This window comes from Vigna umbellata, chromosome 5 (assembly GCF_029865625.1).
Source record: "Vigna umbellata cultivar VRB3 chromosome 5, Vumbellata_1.0, whole genome shotgun sequence".
Lineage (NCBI taxonomy): Eukaryota > Viridiplantae > Streptophyta > Magnoliopsida > Fabales > Fabaceae > Vigna > Vigna umbellata.
In genome coordinates, this window is record NC_142169.1 from 69,242,694 (window position 1) to 69,263,243 (window position 20,550).

Consider the following 20,550-nt stretch of genomic DNA (forward strand, 5'->3'; position numbering starts at 1 on the left):
CAGCAACGAGGGAAACAGCACATTTATATTTGGAAGAGATGCAGAAAGAAAATAAAGGAAAAGAAAGAAAACGAGGACAGTAATAAACAGGAAGTTGTCTTCCTTTTTTTAGTTTATATTGATTTGATAAAATGTGATAAAAGAAAAAAATGATTAATTCCTTTTCCTTTGGTTGAAAAGAAGAGGGAGGTAAGATAAAAATATCATTATGCCAGGATGATTAGATTTGTCACTTGAATTATTTCCCTTTCGTTATTCTCTGGAGAGAGATTTTTTTGTGGATTTTGAATGATTTACTGGTTAGTTTTGTTTTTTTAAGTTTAAAATCGTCATATTGTTTGTATTTTAATTTGTTTTCGAAGGTTTGTATATGATGGCGGTGAAGATAAGTTTTTTTTATATATTTTATATACATTTAAAATACGAATTTTAAAGTAAGTCTTTTATGCTTTGTTTCTTGTTGTGAAATAAAGTTTTATATTTTAAGGAGCTTGGCCTTCACTACATTTATATATTTCGTAAGAGATTGTTTTCTAAACATTTAAATAGTGTATTTTAAAAAAATTATGACAGTTATAAACGTTCTATTTGAAAAAAAATAAAAATTAATTTCTGCTTTAGGGTTTTCAAAATATTTGTTTATAATTTTCAAAACTTGAGAAACTTTACATTCCGAATCCAGAAGTGTGCTCAACTTGTCAATGCCAATCTAGAAGGTTTTTCAATCGGGAACAGATGCATTATCCAATCTGGAAGTTCTTCCTTTTAATTCTTCCTTTTTTTAATATAATGTCATAAGGGTGAAGGGGTAAGTTTAAAATTTAGGAGTTGCGGTAAGAAACATTGGGGGTGCAGGAAGAAAGGACCAGTAGTCTAATAAGCAACGGCCCTTTATATATTTGTTTCTTAGAGGGTGACTCCCTACACCATCCATTTTGCTCCATGTTCCATCACATTTTTTTTTAAATTCGAAAGTTATTCTTTATATTTTAAAATATTCTATACTCCATCTCTTTTTTTAATGTCAATATCCATTTAAATTGGAACATGTTAAATATATAATTAAAATGATTATATTTATTTTTGTTTAAAGTTTAAAGATAAATTGTAGAGAATTTTAAAACACAAATAAGTTTTAATCTTACGTTTAGAGATTAAAAATACAATTACTCCTAAATTTAAATTAAGTGTTTCTACTCGTAGTTGTAATACACACTATGATTTTTTTGAACCAGTGCTGCTTTGTTGATCCAATCAGAGAAGACCTAGACTCTATTTAAAATTCTTTGAAATCCGATTTATTTCTTAACAAAATAATTTATTAACTTGTCTACAGAATGGATTAAAATAGGAGTTCCATGATATATTGAGAAATCATGATTCTTTTTGTGTCACTCTCAGACACCACTCGCCAGCCCGTAACCATCGCATTGATGTCAGCATTTGTTGTACATATATCAAACGCAAATGGCTGTCTTAATCTAAACTTCAACCAAACCAAAACAAAGACCAAAAGCTTTGCATTGCTGCTTAAAATTCATATCTATCTCCTTAGTCTCACTACTTCTGCTTCACACATTTTTATTTTATTTTGTAATAATAGCTATTCCAATTTTCTTTTACAAACATTATTATAAAAGATTATCGTTTAAATCACTTTATTATAATTTTTATTTAGTTAGAATTATTTAAAAATTTCCTTATTTGTTTCTCGTTCTTGATTTTTATTTCGTTACTTAATTTGAGAAGGAGGAAAGAAAAGCTTTGGCATACTTAGGCCCACCGACTACCTGTTTAGGGGTTGGTAAGCGTTGACACTCCTCACATGCTTACATTAAGGCTTCGGCCATGTCTTAATTATTTAGGTATAAGAAACGTAATTTCCACAATAACTTTATAACAATTTTTAAAATGAGACAGATAAAACAAAAGAGAAATTTATAAAATAAGGGGAATGATGCAATATAAAAGTGAAAAATGCGTTATGAAAAGTCATTTTTATCTATAAATAATATCTCGGTAGAGTAAAATGGTCTCTTTCCTTGCATAATTGCATGTGGACATTTCTGCATAGATAAGGATTCTGCGGTTGGTGAGAGAGTTATGGTGCACTTGAAATACTTTTCTTTTTGTACTGTTCAACCGAAATACTTTAAAGGAAAAAGCTTTCTTTTTCAGCACCGTTCAGATAACAGGAGATAGCAGACTTTCACGTGTCCATTCTGTTTCACAAGAAACTTGATCCTGAATTGCTGTCATAAGTTACTTTGAAGCGTACCCTCTTTTCGAAGGTTCCATCTTCAATTTCTGATGAAGCATGGCCTTCTACGGCGGCTCTTCCAATTCTGCTTCTGATTATGGTGAGTACAATTTCAACTCTTATTCTCTCAATTATGATTATGCTCAAATTTCATCCCCTGCGGCTTATGAGGGCTATGAGTACAATCAACCATATTATGGATATGATCCAAGTTTATATTATGCTCCTAATTACCCTGCTGAGGCTTACCAAACCATATCATACTCAACCACAACTTATAGTGATCCAAAATCAGTTATGTACGATCCAAATTATGGTATGACCCATCTTGTGATTTCTTACTCTAATGTGGAATTCAATGTGCCCGAATTTGAGGAGTATGACTCAACACCTTATGGTGGTGGGTATGACATTGATCAGACCTATGGTAAAGCTCTACCACCTTCAGATAAAATTTGCTATCCTCGTTCTGGCTCAAGTTCAATTAGTGATCCCATTCCCGTGGCCATAGTGCCATTGCCTACTATAAAAGAGGGAACTGATGAGAAAGCAGTTATACCACCCCAGAATGGAACTGCAGTCCAAATTGCTGAAGAAAAACCTCAGTCACAAGATAGTGGCAGAGACCAGCCAAGGAAAGTTGAAGACAGTGAGAGTGAGGGAAGTGACGATGAAGATGATTACGATGTTGAGTCCGGTGTTGGAAGTGGGTTTGGTGAAGGGCACGGTGGAGGACAGGGTTATGAGAATGAGAAGCAAGTGGGTCCTCAATATCCTAGTGGATATGGGTTGGAAGCTGTGGACATTTGTGAAAGCTTATTTGGGTATTGGCCTTGTTTGGAACGTATGAAGAAGAGAGAATGTTATGGCAATGAAGTTGCTTGCAGAGGTAACCACTGTCAGGAGAACATGTGGCAAGGTACTGCAGATTATCTATTTGGCAGTCCATATCCTTATGGCGGGAGTGCGGAAGATGGAAGTGGCTATGGAGGAGGAGAACCTGTGTATGCCTATCAAAGGTACTATCCAATGCAAGCACAGTACAAACAGATTGATCATAATGCCCAGTTTTGGTGACACACCAAAACAATTTATTCTGTGATGTAATATGAAAGTTGAAGGTGTAAAGCTTCTTTCTGTGGAAATAAATGTGAAATTTGGATGTGAAGATGTTCTGTGTGGGAGTGTGTTGTGATTATGGTTGAGATTCATGCCCCAGAACCTAAAAAAAATTCAATTATCTTTGCTTCCTGATCATATATTTTATAATGGAAACAACTAAAACTCACCATTTACAGATTAAACACGCTTTTCGTAATCTGATTTTGTTATTCATGATTCCTTGTACGCAAGACGATCTTGTTAAAACTCTTTCAATTGGTTAAAGGGTTACGCCATAAATGTTTAATAATCCTCTGCACTGATGAAATAATCGTAATGATCTTAAATTCGTGCCTATTTATACTTGAATATCAGGGAACCTGAAATTATATTCTCTTCATCAAGAATAAGTCAAACAGTTAAATTTTTTAATGGAAACAACGTACTCCTCCAAAGCTCTAAGCTTTTGTCGGAAAACTATTGCTGGACATAATCCTATCCCTTCAAAATTTTGGAAGCGAAACATCATTCAATAAGATGGAGAGTTGTGTAAAGGTTGTGTTATCAGGTGAAAAACATCAAACATTTGTTCTTCGAATCTCCTTTGTATTTTGAAAGTGTGATATGATTGTCCTAGGTGGTGGCAGGAACATTCTGTGTTGCACAATGAGGTCGAAGCTCACTTTACATATAGTTGCTAGTTACAAAATCAGTATGACTGTTTGAAACACCAGTAATGGTTGTATTTTTGTAATCTGAGGTTGTTTCAATGATCGGTTATGCAACACATTCTCAATTTTTCCAGTGATGGAAAGTTGATGTTGTTCTGTCAGATGGTTTGGGTCGTCCATCAAACAGCTGATGTGCATGTGTATTGGTAGGTTGTACATTAGATTATGGTGAGATCAAGGTTCAAGAAGGGGATTGGATCTTACTTAAGGTTAATCACAATTATGTCTCTATGTATGGCGTTTCCATGGCAAGCCTTCCCCAGCTTAATTTCTTTAATCTTTTTTCTTTATTCACATTATTATTATTATTAATATGGGCTGGGCCCATATACTTTTCTTATTACAAAATTTATTTTGGTTCTAACTTCTTACATTTCCCCTTTTCTTTGTCTTCCCTTACTTATTTATTACTGAATTACCTTTTCCGGTTATATTATGTATACTCGCAAAAGTCTGTTTTTATATGAATAAAGATGAAAGAAGAAAATACTGACAAGAGCAAGAAATTTCTTTAGTTTTTTCTTTCCTTTATTAGATTTTCTACTTCTAATTTTTTAAGCGAAAAAATAATTAAAATTCTTTTATTTAATATTTAATTTTTTAGTTCAATTACACTGTATTTTTATTATAAATGGTAAAAACCATATAATATATATATATATATATATATATATATATATATGTACGTATATATATGTATATATGTATGTATATATATATGTAACATATAAAGATTACAATTATATTTTTAACCTTTTTTAAAATTTTAAGATAATATTTTATTTTTCTAATTATACTCTTAATTTAAGTAGTATGGAGAGAAACAAATTAGTTATAATTAATTATACTCTTTTAGGTTATGGTTTAACAAATATTGATTTTGTGTGGATTTTGTTTTGGTTTGCAACTTTATGAAAGTCTGAGTGAGACTCAAGTATTCTGATGTACGGAGGTCCAGCAACTTGAATTTCACAAGACACTTCACGCTGCTTTTAAGCTAAAACTATAGTTTTTGAAAGCTTTTCTAAGCAAATTGGATGTTGGTGGGTCACAAAGCAAAATTAGTTGGAATAAGTAGAATTTAAAACCATACTTCCTTGTGACATATAATGATATACCCAAAGTCAATTTTGAGACCAAGTTTTCAAACATTATTTGTTTCAAAAACAACACTTCTAGTATTCATCATCTGAACAACCTAAGTTTCTCGCAATTAGAAAATTTGAAATATGGGAACAGCGATAGTGACGGATGAACTAACAACTGAGGAGAGCTCCTGTTTTCAAAAATGGAGAGAGGAATAAGAAAGAAATCGTATAAATTGTAAACTAGTTAACTAAACTAGAAACGAAGCTAAATTTTTGGTTGTAAAATCGTTTTAATAAATACGTGTGCGCGCATTCCCGCACGCATGTTTTATGTATCATTTATGTGTTTATAATGAATCCTGAGACATCCCCACCTGATAAAGTACTGTGAGCTAAACTAAACTAATAGAAGGAAGAAAAGAGGATGAAAATAATTGTTGTCTAAAGCATAGAACATGGCATGGGTTTATAGTAAAAAGAGGAAGAAGAAAACAGAAGAAAAATGAGTAAAAGAGTGGAAAAAAAGGCACTGATGGCCCCTCTTAACCGCAGATTAAGGCCAAAGCGCCAAACACTACATTCAAATCTCATCTTATTTTACCACTTACGTACAAACATGTCATTACCCAAATAAAGTATCACAAATCGTAAAGCCAAAGTTGTTTTCAACCAGAACAGAATCATTATTTATTCTTTATTATTATAAACCAGTAGTATTGACAGTGTAAATGTATTTTTATACTACTAATGATTTGGTTAAAATAATTGATTAAAATGGAACGTTATCTTTATTCCATTTGCTGGGTCCTAGATTGTAACGCAAGGGTAGTTTGTTCATTTTACAAAGATACAATCCATGTCATGTAATGCCAACCAAGAACATAGAAATTCTATCCGCTGTCCTGTCTGGCTCCCACTTCCAATCATAGTGTTCAGACACTATGTTTGTGTGGTGATGCCTTAAAAACCCTGTTAAAACCTCAAGCACCGAACTTCTCACTCAAAACCTTCCTCCTTCCCCACTCATTCTTCTCAACATGTCTCTGCCACACAGATCTTTAGAGGCCACCTTTCTTGCTTTTGTTCTTCTTTCTTTCTCACTGGCTGCTGCTGCTGCAGCAGCATATTCTTCTATTCATGAGCTTCTCCGAAGCCATGGCCTACCAGCCGGGCTCTTCCCAGAGAGTGTAAAGTCATACAATTTGGACCAAAGGGGTCGTTTGGAGGTGAACCTGGATGCTCCTTGCCTCGCCAAGTACGAAACCAGAGTGCTCTTTGAAACGGTGGTTCGAGCTAATCTTAGTTTTGGTCAGCTCAAGGGTTTGGAGGGTCTTTCTCAGGAAGAGCTTTTCCTATGGTTGCCTGTGAAGGATATCATCGTCAACGATCCATCTTCTGGTCTCATTCTCATTGATATTGGTCTTGCACATAAACAGCTCTCTCTTTCTCTCTTTGAAGATCCCCCAGTTTGTAGATCCCAAGGTACTGTTTTTCTCATTTTGAACAGCTGTTACCTATTAATCATGACCTGTCTTCAATTCCTTTCAACTCTGAACCTTTCAATTATGGGGTTTGAATAGGAATCATAGTGGAAAACCACATGCATGCCATTTTCTTCTCACTCATTATTACTTTCCAGCCTGTCAAATGATCATTGGGTGTATTTCAATCCTCATTATTTTCTTCTTCTAGATTTCCTCCCCTTTTGAACTCAAAAATTGAATGTTGGGTGCAGGTCTTTCACTAAATATTGGGGGAAGGAAGAGCATTGGATTTCAAGATCAGAGATGAAGGATTGCTTGTTTATCTGAAAAAAGATGGTTTCTTCTTTCCTCTTTACAATTTTGTTTTGTTTTTCCCTTCTTCTTTTTTTCCTTTACAAATAAATATATGGTGCAATGTGCATAGATCCTGAGAGTTGTGATTATTAAATTAGAAATCAGTCAAGGGAAAAAAGAGAAACTGATAGGCGGTGTTTATTGTAAAAAATCTTTATGCAATTTTGTTTGCCGCAATTTTTCTTCTAATGTGCAAGAAAAGTTTTTTGATATTGTCATACCATATCATTTCTTCCTTTCTTTTCCTTTTACTTTGCTGAAAGGGGTGTTATTCTTTCAAAGAAAAAGGCTTCCTGATCCTATGTTGAAGATATACACAGAATCTGCTAACATTGACTGTTGTTACTAAATTTGTCTCTCAAATTTGAGTAAAAATGACACCTTGGCATTTTAGAGACAAAATTGAAGGCTAAGGTGATGTTCACATTACCACTACATAAAGATCATAAATCAAACTGAGACAGAAAAGGAAGAAAATTGGGGTTTTAATCTGCTTAATTGGTTTGAAAATATAGTCAATAATGTTGGCCAACAGCGAATTTATTTAGTGTATCTTTCTTAATTGCTATAAAGCCTGAAAAATAATGAGAACTTGTTTGGCCAGATTTAGATATTCTATATAATGTTTCTCTCTCCTCATCAGCATTGGAAATCTATCTCCATTTTGATGTACAACAAAATATATGAGCAGAAAATGGACAATGGTAGTTCTATTTTGTAGCTGTCTTTTATTTTATGATTCAAGTAAACACAGCCTTTTGAGGTTTTTGTCTATGTATATATCCCTTCTTCCCAGCATCCCTTATGTAATAACAGTACACGGATTGTTCATAAGGAGAATATTCTTTTTCTTTGGTCATTTAGTCTTTGTAACATTTGCTTAATCTTCAAGTAGAACAAAGGTAAACTAAAAACATAAAAGAACATGTAAAAAGAAGTTATAGGAGGAAGATTAATTTCACTCAAAAAATAGGAGCTGACACTATATGCCCATTCAAATTTACTGATTTTATTTGATTGTAACAGTTTTTTAGAAAAAAAAAAACACTACATATAATGGGAGAGGTGGAATGGATGTGCATTATTCATTCATATAACAAAAAGAAATATATATCTTATTTCCAGTAATAGTGTAATCATTATATAGAAAAATAAAAAGTCCTTTTCAGATTCTTTCTATGCAATTGATAAAAGTCCATTGCAACTTCTCTACATGTCATTGATAATATCTTGCAACAAATCCTTGATTTGATTAATTTCAAGTCTTTCTCCATTTTTTCCCTGAACAATCATCAAAGTGAATATTATATTATCATATTGTCAAGTTTGTGAAGTAAGCATGAACAACTACATATTCATAATAGTGAAAAGATAAATCACATTTCATCTTAAGTCTCTTATGAATTTGATAAATAACTGTAGTAAAAAAGTCTTATTATCATTCTCAGAATCACCTGTATGCAGCTTGTAATCAGAAATGCTCCTTTTGTGGTAGTCAGGTTAGTGTCCATGAGCTCAATGCCGAAGTAATTGAGTGTCTCCATCAGCTTGCTGAAGCTTCCTCTCTTTTTCTCAATGATGATCTTGACCCAGAACTTATTCTCATCTATTTGTGCCACAGTGACCTCTTCCTGCAGAAAATAAGAGTGCTAACATTGGTAGTTAAGCTATTCATTCTTCTAAGGAACTATCTTAGTTATAACTGACCTGTATTCCCCAATTCTTCATATCTTCCACAGCTTCAATTTCATCTATTTTTGTCTCAGTTGTTTCCTCTGAAGTTGCTTCCATTTGGTGAAGTTGTTGGCTGAGACTCTGAACTTCATCTTGAAGCTTCTCAATGTAGGTGATAGCATCTACAATAATTGTTCCTCTATTCATCTAAAATAAAATTTAGAGTCTATAATGAGCCTATATTCTAATAAATTGGAAATCAAACAATGAAATTGAGTATTGAATGAACTGTTAGACAAAGAAGCAAGAAGTAAGGAAATGAGGGCTTAGATAGTTGCATTTGTAATGATAGGGTTTATAGACCGCAGCATCAAAAGCCTCCTACTGAGCTTCTCCCTCCTCCTTCTTTCAACCTCAAGGTTTTTTGATTTGAACTCTTTTGTGTTATCATCGTAGTTCCTCTTCCTACTCATCCTTTGTCTGCTACAATCATTCTCTTCCATAGTATAACACAACCAATCTTCATCTTCATGCTCCATTTTTTGAGAAAACAGGTCTTAAGGAATGAAGCAGAGACAGGTATAAAAGAGATTTGTTCCAAAGGTTTTGTAGATTAATATTTTGTTTGTGACTATATAAGTGTTTCTCACAGAGGCATCATGCCAGATAGAGAAAGCACATTAATGCTTGTTTTGAGGGTCTTTTCTGTGGTCCCTACTTAATTCATGTATGTTTCTTATGACAAGAGAGAAATATATGTGTTTTGCTGGTTAAATGTGTTTTCTGCTTGTTGGAATCTTCTTAACAGAATGAGACTATGAACTTTGGATATTTTATTGTAATATATGCAGTTAGAAATCACATTGAAGTTCTATCTAACTTCTTTCTTTGATTTATATTTTGATAAAAAGCTCTCAAAAATAAATCTTCAGTCATTTCTTCAAAATTTCCTCCCACAACATTTACATTTTTTAATAGGGTTTCATTTATGCATTTTTAATAAATTAATTTTTTTAAAAAATTTAAGATAAATTTAATTAATTTTTTATTGATATCCTTATTTCCTACTTACTATTATTTCATTTATACATATCAATCATATATGCAAAGATAGTACTATAAAAAATAAGTATTTATGGTTAACAGCTTAAATGTGAATGTTATGGAGAAACAAATGCATATAAGATAAGAGAAATTAAATGTATTAAAAAAAAAAACTCACACAACCATGTCATCTAAATTTTTGAGTGACTACCTATTTGTACTATGGAGCATTGGTGGACACAGAACATAGTAAAAAGAAGAAAAAAAAAACTTTCATGTTACACTCCTCAAATAAACTTTCCATATCCCAGTGTTTTTTAAGTCCTTTGGTAGGTGACCTTGTTGTCTGACTGAGAGTGCCACAGCACAGTTAAGTTTGCTGGTTTCTTTAGAGCAAAACGTCTTGTTTAATATATGACATATTAACTCATACGAAACTGTAGTTGTTTTTGTTTCAATTGAAATATATTTAGTCTCTTGAAATATAATGATTTTATATATTAATTTTTATTTGAATTTTATTTATTTTAATCCTTAAAACTTTGAAAAACTTGTGTACATTTAAGACAATACTATATAACACATTCATTCGGATAGTGTCATTTAGTTTTGACAAAAAATATGGCTGGCTATACACTTTTACTAATAATGCAATCATGGATAGAATGGATTTTAATATAATAAAGGGAAAAAAATATGTAGAGATTTTCATTGCTGAGAGTGATTGTAGAGATATCATTAATGAATAAAAAAAACTAAATTGTTATTATATACTAACACATGCTGTGATCAATTTTTATTTTCTGCTGTAAAAATATTATTCATTTAGTTAGTTTTTAATGGTTAAAATGAGTTTTTTTCTTCAAATTGATATTATAAATAAGAAAGTAGGAGATCAACAAGAAATTTTATAATCTATATTGAATGTTTTATGTTGCTTAATACAGATGTAAGTGATCATTGAACAGTTCCAACCAATAAATTAAACTAGCCCTATATGCCATTGATAATGTCTTGCAACAAATCCTTGGTTTGTTGAATTTCAAGTTTTTCACCATCTCTGTCCTGAACAATATGGAAATAACAGTTAAATAATTGAAGTGAATATTATATCATGGTTAAGATTTGGAAGGTACATGTGGAATATTTACAGATGAACCCAAGTTCATCCTCGTATGCTGAAATCATATTCATTGAAAATAAAAATAAGCAAGTTTGCGTCTTATCTTATCACCTGTATACAGCTTGAAATAAGAAATGCTCCTTTTGTGGTTGTGAGATTGGTGTCTATGAGTTCAATGCTGAAATTATTGAGAGCTTCCATCAATTTTCTGAATCTTCCTTTTCTCTTCTGAATGATGATCTTAACCCAGAGTTTATTTCCGTCTATTTGTGCCACCCTAACTTCTTCCTGCAGAGAAACCAGCACAACAACATTAACAATTAATAGTTGCATAGATTATTCATTTTTTTTCAACCAACTAGTGTATGACCTGTATTCCCAAATCCTTCATATCTTGTGCAGCATCAATTTCATCTGTTGTGTTTCCTGTTTCCTCTGAAGTTGTTTCCATTTGGTGAAGCTCTTGACTGAGACTCTGGACTTTGTCTTGAAGCTTCTCAATGTAGGTGATAGCATCTTCAATAATTGTGGCTTTGTTCATCTAAAACCAAAATTAGAGTTTATAATCATATTACATTGCATCCCTAGAATTGAACGAAGAATCAGATAAAGAAGAAGAATCATATAAGAAAGTGAAGAGTGTAGATAATTGCATTTGTGATGATAGGCACTATAGCACGAAGCATCAAGAGTCTGCTACTGAGCTTCTCCCTCCTCCTTCTTTCCGTTTCTAGGTTCTTTGATTTGAACTCTCTGGTGCCATCATCATAGTTTCTCTTCCGACCTATCCCTTGCTTGCTAGAACCATTTTCAGTAGCAAGAGAAAACTCTTCCATAGTTACACATAACCAATCTTCATCTTCATACTCCATTTGTGAGGGTGCAGGATGGGTTTTGGGGAAAGGGATGTGTAAACTGAGCATGGTTGGTGGCTATATAAGTGGTTTTCATAGAGGCATCATGTCAGAGAAACAACAGAAGAGATAGAAAGTACATTGATGCATGTTTTGAGGGTCTTCTTTCTGTGTGGTCCCAAGTTAGTTCTGGTATGTTTCTTATGACACATATGTTTGTGATAGGCTGTTCAAATGTGTTTTCTGCTTGTTAGAATCTTTCTAACTGATTTTTTTTTTCTACAATCTTTCTAACAGCGTGAAAATGCCACTACAAATCACATTGAAGGTGTTCGTAATGTTTTTTCATTGATTATAGTCTGATAAAGGTCTCAAAAGAAAAACATATTATCTAATGAGATTGGTAAATTTACCTCAGAGACATTTTCTCCTTATTTGTACTCCGGTTGAATCCAAATGCTGCAATTGGGTTTAAAATAAATAATTTTTATGTTCTACCAAAGAGAAAATAAATCTGGGTATGTTTTTTAGGTGTGATTTGTAAGGCCCTTTGAAATTGGGCTTGCTGAATGAAAATGAAATAGCACAGTTGAGTATAAACCCAAAGCAAAGTAGAATTTGATGTTTTGAAGATTAGTACTTTATTGATTCTAACTTTTGTATTTATTGCTATCCTCATTCCATATATATTGATGGTATTGGGCTGCATTTCTACCTTAGAAAAATAACAAACCCTTATAAAAAAATGTTTTTGAGAAAATTATATTGGATATATATATATATATATATATATATATATATATATATATATATATATATATATATATATTGTTAATTTAACCTCTCTAAATAACGAACTATACTCCACACTTTAATTCCTCACCATATGATGAAACGATCTAAAGAGTATAATATACACATGTGGGGTACTAGTAGGTTTTAATAAAATTTATTATTTATCTATAAATAAATGTCTACACCTTTATTTAACACAACAATTCTGTTCCAAAAATTTGCACGCATTAAAGATTCATATTTTTCAAGGGTTTTCAAAAAGTAGTTTAAAATCTACCTCAACAGTTATGTCTCGTTCTTCTATTAATTGAACCGATAGTTAATGGCTAAAGTAAATTATGTCCATTTAATAAGAATTACTTATAAAGAAATAAAAAAATGATGTAAAAAAATTCTTTGAAACAAAAATACTGTAAAAACAAATCACAAATTACAAGTTTAGATACACAAAAATAATTTTTTTTTTGGAGAATTATTTTTTCTTACTAATTATTCCGAATAAGCAGTTTATTTCTTATAATGATGTTTTATTTTCTAGTAACATTGTGAAGAGTGTGTAAAAACACGATCTTGTTCAGGTGTGGACACGATAGAATAGTTAATGTAGATGTGTAGGGTATTAAAATCAATTATTGGAGGGAAGAATGAAAAACATAAGGTAAAAAGGCTCACATATTAATTATTTTAACAATTAAATCAAATCCTTTATACTATGGATGAATTGATAAAGTTGGAATTAACACTAATAAGATATACCAGCAACGAGGAACAAAATATAACTAACTTTTCCAATAGCAATACATTTGACAAACTTGTCTAGTTAAGATTATCAAATGGTAGGTGTAAAGATTTTTTTTTCCCTTTATTGAAGCAAAGCATGACCGTAGAATCTACTTATGGCCAGAATTCCATTAGATGACTGCTGTAATGAGAGTGTGAAAAAGCCAGCACCAAGAATTTGACCTAAATGCTTGATAATAATACTTTTGATAATATTTTTTTTACAACATTTTAATACTATTTACGTGTCATTCTGTGTTTGGTCTATGTTGATGTTTATGATTATTATTATTATTGATTGTAGAGTAATTTTGGATCAATTACAGAATGACATGTAAATAGTGTTAAAATATTGTAAAAAAATATTATCAATATCATTGTCGATTTTTTAAATTCGAACTTAGCCTCACTCACGTCACATCCTCTTAATTGTGCATGCAATAATGGATGTATTTAGGCATGCCAAGTTTTTCATATCTTCCACAGAAAAAAAAAGTCATTATATAATATGATTTTATATTTATTAGATCTATTATTTTAGGTGTGATTAAATCATTGTCAAATAATTTATCAATGTCTAATTCTAATTAATATATATAATTTCAGATAAGAAATTCCCTGCATTCCTAGAATCCGCGTTAACGAGTCTGTGTCATTGCAAACCTACATTGTTGGTGGGTGAAGCTGCATTCATCCCTAGAGCTTATAATAATAATCGTTAGCTATATATATCTTTATTTTATTTTTTAAATTAGTTATATATAAAATTAAATTAGATTTAAAGTTTATCTTTAATAATAATTGAGGTTTATTTAAAGTTTATTTTTAAGATTGAAATAAAAGTATTTTTTTCATTATTGTTTATACATTGATTATTAGGAAAAATAAATTAACAATTTTTAATCATTTATAATTATTATATATAAATTAAATTAGAATGCATTGAAAAAATCACTATTATAAATATATGGTCCTTTTACATCACGTAAACAGTATTAGTTCTCCAATAACATAAGTCAAAAGAAATCAGGGATTAAACAACAATCCTCTTTTTGTTGCTTTATGAAGATAGTCAGATTTCCAGATCTAATAGAAATTCCAACATATATTTTGAACCACAAATGTTTTACCATACAACAATGGAATATCTTATGTTCTTTTATCGACAACTAAAACTAAAGGTAGTAGTCATACACAAAACTGTGATCAAAACCCAATTATTGACGAAAAGAATCTATGGACACATCTACTAAACAATGGTCATAAAAAAGGAAAAAAAAAAAGTAGCCAATATCAAAACATGAGAGTGATAATTTTGGTGTTTACTTAAATTTTTAAGTGTTGTTATATTTTGAGCCATAATTATCTAGTAAATATACATGCTATAGTAATAGACAAAATTTATTTACAAAATTTATTTAAATTAAGTTTAGTGTTATTAAAACTAATAAATGAGTTATTTTTACTCATATAAATCTTATATATTTATAAAATAGACAATTTATTTAAAATAAATTTAGTGTTATTAAAACTAATAAATTAGTTATTTTTACTCATATAAATCTGATATATCTATAAAATCTCTAATCATAAAGTAAGAATACTATAACTTATTTATGTGTAAGTGATTTGAGTCTTATTTTTTTTCGATTTTTTTAAAATCACATTTCTTTTCAAGGATTTTGTCATAGAATTTATTAGATTCTCACTTTACATCATCAATTAAAATTGTTTTATTTTTTAGTAGTTACTTTACTAAATTATGTCTTAATTGTATATATTTACTATTTTCATTGTAATTCCTATTTTTATTATAATTATTGTTGATTGGTAATCATAATGTATTGATATACATGAAGTTGATTTTATTCCTAGTAAAATATTTGCTAAAATGTTTTTCAATTTCAGCTTCATAACCAATAATTTTGTGAGCAATAAACTCAAATTTTATTATTGATCTTGCAATAATTATTTTTTTTTGTCTCATCTAAGTTAACTTACAGATTCAATTAGCATCATTATGCCTCTCTCGTGTAGTAGAAAATCTACTATATTCAATAACAATGCATTAAACCTCTTTAAGTATTTCGTAAGTCTTGTAAGTGCATCTCAATATTCCTAAGACACTAAATGTATCTACTTAGTTTACATATTGCATAAGCATTGTCTAGTTTAAGAAGTTCATTACATGCAGTAAGTTTCCAATTATCTTGACACACTGAGGTTGAAAAATACATTCTTTAATATTTTTCATTACTTTAAAGTAAACATTATAAGTGATACTCACTAATTTGAAATCATAATATCCAAACCTTTTAAGAAGTTTCTAATGTATAGTTTTTGAGATAGTAAAAAACTATCTTCATTTCTTATTATTCTAACTCCTAAAATCACGTTGATTTTACTCATATTTTTCATTTCAAAATTAGATCCTAAAAACAACTTAGTTCACAACACAATATCAATGCATATATAAAAGATTAACATGTCATTTACGTATAAACATACCATGACACACTTATCATTTCTCTTCATGTATGCAGGGATGTCAAACCCATCATCTCCCCTTTTTCTACTCATGTAAATATCTGACATTCATTTTTTTTCCTCAATGAACAATAAATAGCCCCAAATAAATAGAGGTTAAAAAATGATGTATTATAAATTAAAAATATTGTAAAAAATTGAAAAATATAAGTTTTGATACACAAAAATGATTTATTTTTGGGAATTTCTTTTTTTACTTTGTTATTATTCCAAACAAACCGTTTATTTATTATAATGATGTTATATATTTCTTTTTTCTAGTAATGTTGTGAAGGGTGTACAAAAACACATTCTTGTTCAGATTGCAAGCATGTTGACGTAATGGAATAATTAATATAGATGTATAGTGTCTTAAAATCAATTCCTTCAGTCACTGGAGGGAAGAAAGAAAGTAAAAAATAATGTAAGAATGTCGATTGGGATGGATCACACAGTAGACAGTCTATTATTTTAACAATTAAATCAAATACTATATAAGATAGAAGAATTGATAAAGTTGGAATTGACATGACCTAAGAAATATTACCTAGCGAAACAAAATGATAATGAAACTTTTCTAACAATACATTTAAAAAACTTGGGTAATTTCTTCCGAACCAACCACAAACAAGAGATATGACATCTCTGATTATTGGTGAAGCAAAGCATGACCATATAGAAACTACGTATGGTCAGAATCCACATTAACCATCATTTTTATTTGTTCCCTCAGGATGAAAAGACATGGATTATTGGTGGTGTAATGATACATCAAAGGTACCATTCTAGCAGCATTCAAGCAGAAATTGGAAAACGATGTTGGCAATTGATTTTGGATCAGAATTTGTCCATTGAGACGTTTCCATTCAGATGAAATCAATTGGCAAACATGGTTTTGGACATCTTCAGCTGAAATGTGCTTGTGCTCATTCATGTAGCAATCAAGGTATGACCCATCAACACCCTTCTCATCTTCCTTCTGCAGTTTTTTCAAACCTTTAAGTTAGGACATCACATGTTTAGAATATAACATAAATACAAACACTTTCGTCTGTCTTTTTACCTTGAATCCTTCCAAATCATCAGATAGACGAAGAATTTTTGCCACCGAGTGAACAATTTGGGGAAAGTTATCCATGACAGCAACAGTTTCCATATTTATAGACTGATCGAAGAGGAAGAATGCATGAAGAAGCACCACATGCACTCCTGTGCTCACAATTCCAACATTCAAGTACTCCTCTGACCTTGGCAAATCACCACTCCTCAACCAATGTGCCTCTTCCATGAAAGCATTCAACAATCGTACCCACTGTTTCATATATATAAATACTTCATTTTTACATTTACTTCTACTTTCCATAATTTTCGACAACTTTTTCAAGTAAATTTTAAATAGAATAAATTGACTATTACCGATCTTTTTAGTGTATCTATTGGGTTTAATCCATGTCTTTTATAGACCTTTTCGGCGAAATCATTGGTCATGTCGAAAAGAACATTTAGACACATTTTCATGAAGTCTGGAAGCTGCTCTGTATCCACCAATTCCCATCTGAAATTAGACATACTAATTATATGCAAGCATAAGAATGGAATATCCAAAGAAATGGTACATGCTAAAATCTAGCAGCTCGTCCACTTAAACCTTTTCGTTGTAATTCTCGACAAATTTCTCCATAAAATTATTAGTATAATAGAAGAAAGTAATGAGATAAAACAGAATATTTTTTTATTACAAAGTTAAAATAAATGAGGTTCATAAATTGATCTTGAATTATTAAAAACATTCTGATTATTTTTTTACTAATATTGTGTACACCTAAGTCGTATCATTAAACCAGAACAAAAAAGAAACTAAAAGAAGAATAGGAAAGTTAATATACATTAAAAAAATATAAGACGATTCGAAAAAAAACATGAGTTAGGTATATAGTGTGTGAAATATACTTTTAGAAAATATTAAAAATATCTTACTAATATATATATATATATATATATATATATATATATATATATATGACCGTCAATAATTCCGTGTATTTTTTCGTCAACTATGGTCAAAGTTGTGTCTACTCATTTGTCACATAAAAGTATATTCATTCTCTCTCTAGGTTGTTGAATTGCTGATTTTATTGTGCAGGAACCTCACTAGTTATAGACTTATAGTTTATGCGAGCGGAGAAATCATTGCAAAAATAATTAAATTTGATCAATTTTTTAAAATTTAATTAACATATAAAATTATAAGAGAGATACGCATTACTGATTCAAAATAAATAATAATAAAAGTAGTTAAGAATGATGGGGACAAGATTAAATTTAAAAAGAAAAAACTGTTGTAGATTAAGATTTGAAATAAAAATATGAAATAACCTAAAAATTAGCGCGGTTAAAGTTATAATTTAAGATGAAAAATCTTAATAATATACAAAATGAATTTTTAGAAAAATTTATTGATTTGATATTTTAAAAATATAAATAAAAAAAAGTAATTTAAAGAAACTCATCATGATTTTGTTTGTAAAAGAGGTTTTGATGAATACCTATTGACAGCATCTCTAAATAAAGTAAGTTGGTCTAATGTCCCATGAACGTCGAAGATATCATCGATAATGTAGATCAGAGAGATGGATTTGGTGAGTTCAATTCTTTGGTCTAAAAAGCTTGGATCTGTGAAGCATGCCATGGGCCAAATGTACCATTTCAGAGGTTTATACTTGGCAAACTTCTCCTCTTTCACCATTCCAAGATCTTTCCACCATCTGTTAATGTAAAATTCTGATTACTGTTGCCAAAATGAACATTCAAAGTGGGAGTATAATATAAAACTCACTTGTAAACTTGAACGATTTCATTCTGGTTCATCATTCTAACTATGCAGGAGTTTATCTCAGCAAGTTCCTCTAAGCATGTCCATTCTTTCTTGGTCTTGTAATAATCACTTAGAACTACACCTGTGTCCCTGAATCTTGATAAGCCATAGTGAAGTGGATCCTCAAGAGTGCTAGCAACATATATAGCTTCATGATGTCCTCTATGTCTTTTCAACCATGCATGAAGAAGTTGACGGCTCAGATAACCTGCATCATCAAGACTATCTTCTCCTTCGATACTCAGCTGGGTTGCCTCATGCAGGGCAATCAGACTCTTCACATCTTCACCATATTTAGCTCTGAACTCTCTTTTATTACTCTTCAAGCTATCAAACACATCTACACACGCATTATAGTTGGTAGCTTTAGTTAGCATTTAGTAACAAATTCCTTCAACATGAATACAGAATGTGAGTTAAATATTGCAGGTCCATATGTTTGGTCAACAGTTTATATGTACAGAATGAAGAGAATTTCAACCTGCGGCAACGTGATGACCTCTTTGTCTAAGTAAACGGAATTGAAGTGCAAGTTCATAAAGTTTATCGCCATTGGCAAAATCATTGAGATGACTGCTAAATACGGAGTGTTGCTTCCGAAGAACGGCTTCAATTTCCTCTTCAAAATGGTGTTCGATGCCGAGCCTCTGGATAATGTCAATGACATGAAAACTCTCCATGGAATCCTCACTGACAAGTTTCTGGAATGCATGCTTAACTTCCTTCAACACCAGAGCTTGTTTGATATAAATATCATCCTGAAAATGTGAATAAAAGTGTCAAATTCAGAAAACCTTGGTGGGATGAGAAGATGATTAACAGAATAGAATTTTAGTTGTGTACGCACAGAGAAATCCATTGTTAAAACGGATGTAGTGTTTGCGTAACAGTGGTGGTTTGGCTTACTATAAACGTGAAGAGAGGAATAAACAAGAGTCTATTTATACCCCCACAGCAAGAGTCTTGTTTTGGTTTTGTAGTCTAAAATGGGTTAGACAAGTCAAAGATAGTAGGTGATAAGTTAATTAGTTTGATGACGTTGTGTTTCACGATTTTTTCATTATAATTATTTTAAGAACAAAAGTATATGAAAGTTAATACTGACAGTATACGCAATAATTTATCCTGCTACCATAAGACTGAAATCTCCAGAACACGAGAAAGTAGAGATTCCACGTCATGTTGTTTTCCACTTGGCTTACCGTCTACCACCCCCAAGTAATTTTAAATATTTCTACATCACAACTATAAAAAACCCTATAATGATAATGGAAGTAATGACAAATGAAAATAAAAAGAAAAGAAGAAAAAAAAAATATATATAAATAAATATAAAAATAAAAACAGGTATAAATTTCATTTTTTATAAATTAATTTTATAAAAAGTGAAATAAAGTATTTTTTTCATTATTTTTCATAAGTAGATTATACAAAAATAAATTAACAATTTTTAATCATCTATAATTTTTCTAAATAAATTAAATTAGAATGCATTGAAAAAATCAGTATTTTATGGTCCTTTTACATTGAATAAACAATATTGGTTTTCCAAGAACGTATGTCAAAAAGAGAGGCGTGAATAAGGGATTACATAGGCAACAACCCTACTTTTGTTGGTTTATATTTATGGGAATATATAGCTGAAATTATTTCTTCATCTATATATACAAATCCCACTTTCACTCTAGTAAGTCAAAATTTTCCAAGAGAAATTTAAACATATATTTTGAACCACAAATATGTTATCATGCAACAATGGAATATCTTATGCTTTATTCTCAACTAAAACTAAAGGCAGTTGTCGTACATAAAACTGTGACAAAAAAGCAATTATTGATTAAAAGAATATAGTGACACAACT

General features: G+C 30.8%; 5 protein-coding genes across 5 annotated transcripts; 2 read left to right on the top strand and 3 right to left on the bottom strand.

Annotated features, from left to right (window-relative positions):
* The first annotated feature begins 2,069 nt into the window (after positions 1-2,069).
* Positions 2,070-3,428, top strand: LOC124819564 (uncharacterized). Its single transcript, XM_047291111.2, has one exon. The coding sequence runs from the start codon at positions 2,318-2,320 to the stop codon at positions 3,335-3,337; it is 1,020 nt and encodes a 339-aa protein (XP_047147067.1). The 5' UTR covers positions 2,070-2,317; the 3' UTR covers positions 3,338-3,428.
* A 2,623-nt stretch (positions 3,429-6,051) lies between these two features.
* On the top strand, positions 6,052-7,228 carry LOC124819565 (uncharacterized). Its single transcript, XM_047291112.2, has 2 exons — positions 6,052-6,662; positions 6,916-7,228. The coding sequence occupies exons 1-2, from the start codon at positions 6,218-6,220 to the stop codon at positions 6,969-6,971; spliced, it is 501 nt and encodes a 166-aa protein (XP_047147068.1). The 5' UTR covers positions 6,052-6,217; the 3' UTR covers positions 6,972-7,228.
* An 884-nt stretch (positions 7,229-8,112) lies between these two features.
* Positions 8,113-9,796, bottom strand: LOC124819571 (transcription factor DYT1-like). Its single transcript, XM_047291118.2, has 4 exons — positions 9,031-9,796; positions 8,726-8,899; positions 8,473-8,649; positions 8,113-8,299 (listed from the first exon to the last, which is right to left on the bottom strand). Exons 1-4 carry the CDS (start codon positions 9,229-9,231, stop codon positions 8,228-8,230), a joined length of 624 nt encoding a protein of 207 aa, XP_047147074.2. The 5' UTR covers positions 9,232-9,796; the 3' UTR covers positions 8,113-8,227.
* A 151-nt stretch (positions 9,797-9,947) lies between these two features.
* Positions 9,948-12,018, bottom strand: LOC124819567 (transcription factor DYT1-like). The gene is made up of 4 exons (XM_047291115.2): positions 11,513-12,018; positions 11,230-11,400; positions 10,971-11,147; positions 9,948-10,801 (listed from the first exon to the last, which is right to left on the bottom strand). The coding sequence occupies exons 1-4, from the start codon at positions 11,780-11,782 to the stop codon at positions 10,730-10,732; spliced, it is 690 nt and encodes a 229-aa protein (XP_047147071.1). The 5' UTR covers positions 11,783-12,018; the 3' UTR covers positions 9,948-10,729.
* A 4,239-nt stretch (positions 12,019-16,257) lies between these two features.
* Positions 16,258-19,647, bottom strand: LOC124819561 (neryl diphosphate diphosphatase, chloroplastic-like). The gene is made up of 7 exons (XM_047291109.2): positions 19,537-19,647; positions 19,171-19,447; positions 18,651-19,029; positions 18,361-18,579; positions 17,231-17,369; positions 16,878-17,126; positions 16,258-16,793 (listed from the first exon to the last, which is right to left on the bottom strand). Exons 1-7 carry the CDS (start codon positions 19,546-19,548, stop codon positions 16,497-16,499), a joined length of 1,572 nt encoding a protein of 523 aa, XP_047147065.1. The 5' UTR covers positions 19,549-19,647; the 3' UTR covers positions 16,258-16,496.
* Between the last annotated feature and the right edge of the window lie 903 nt (positions 19,648-20,550).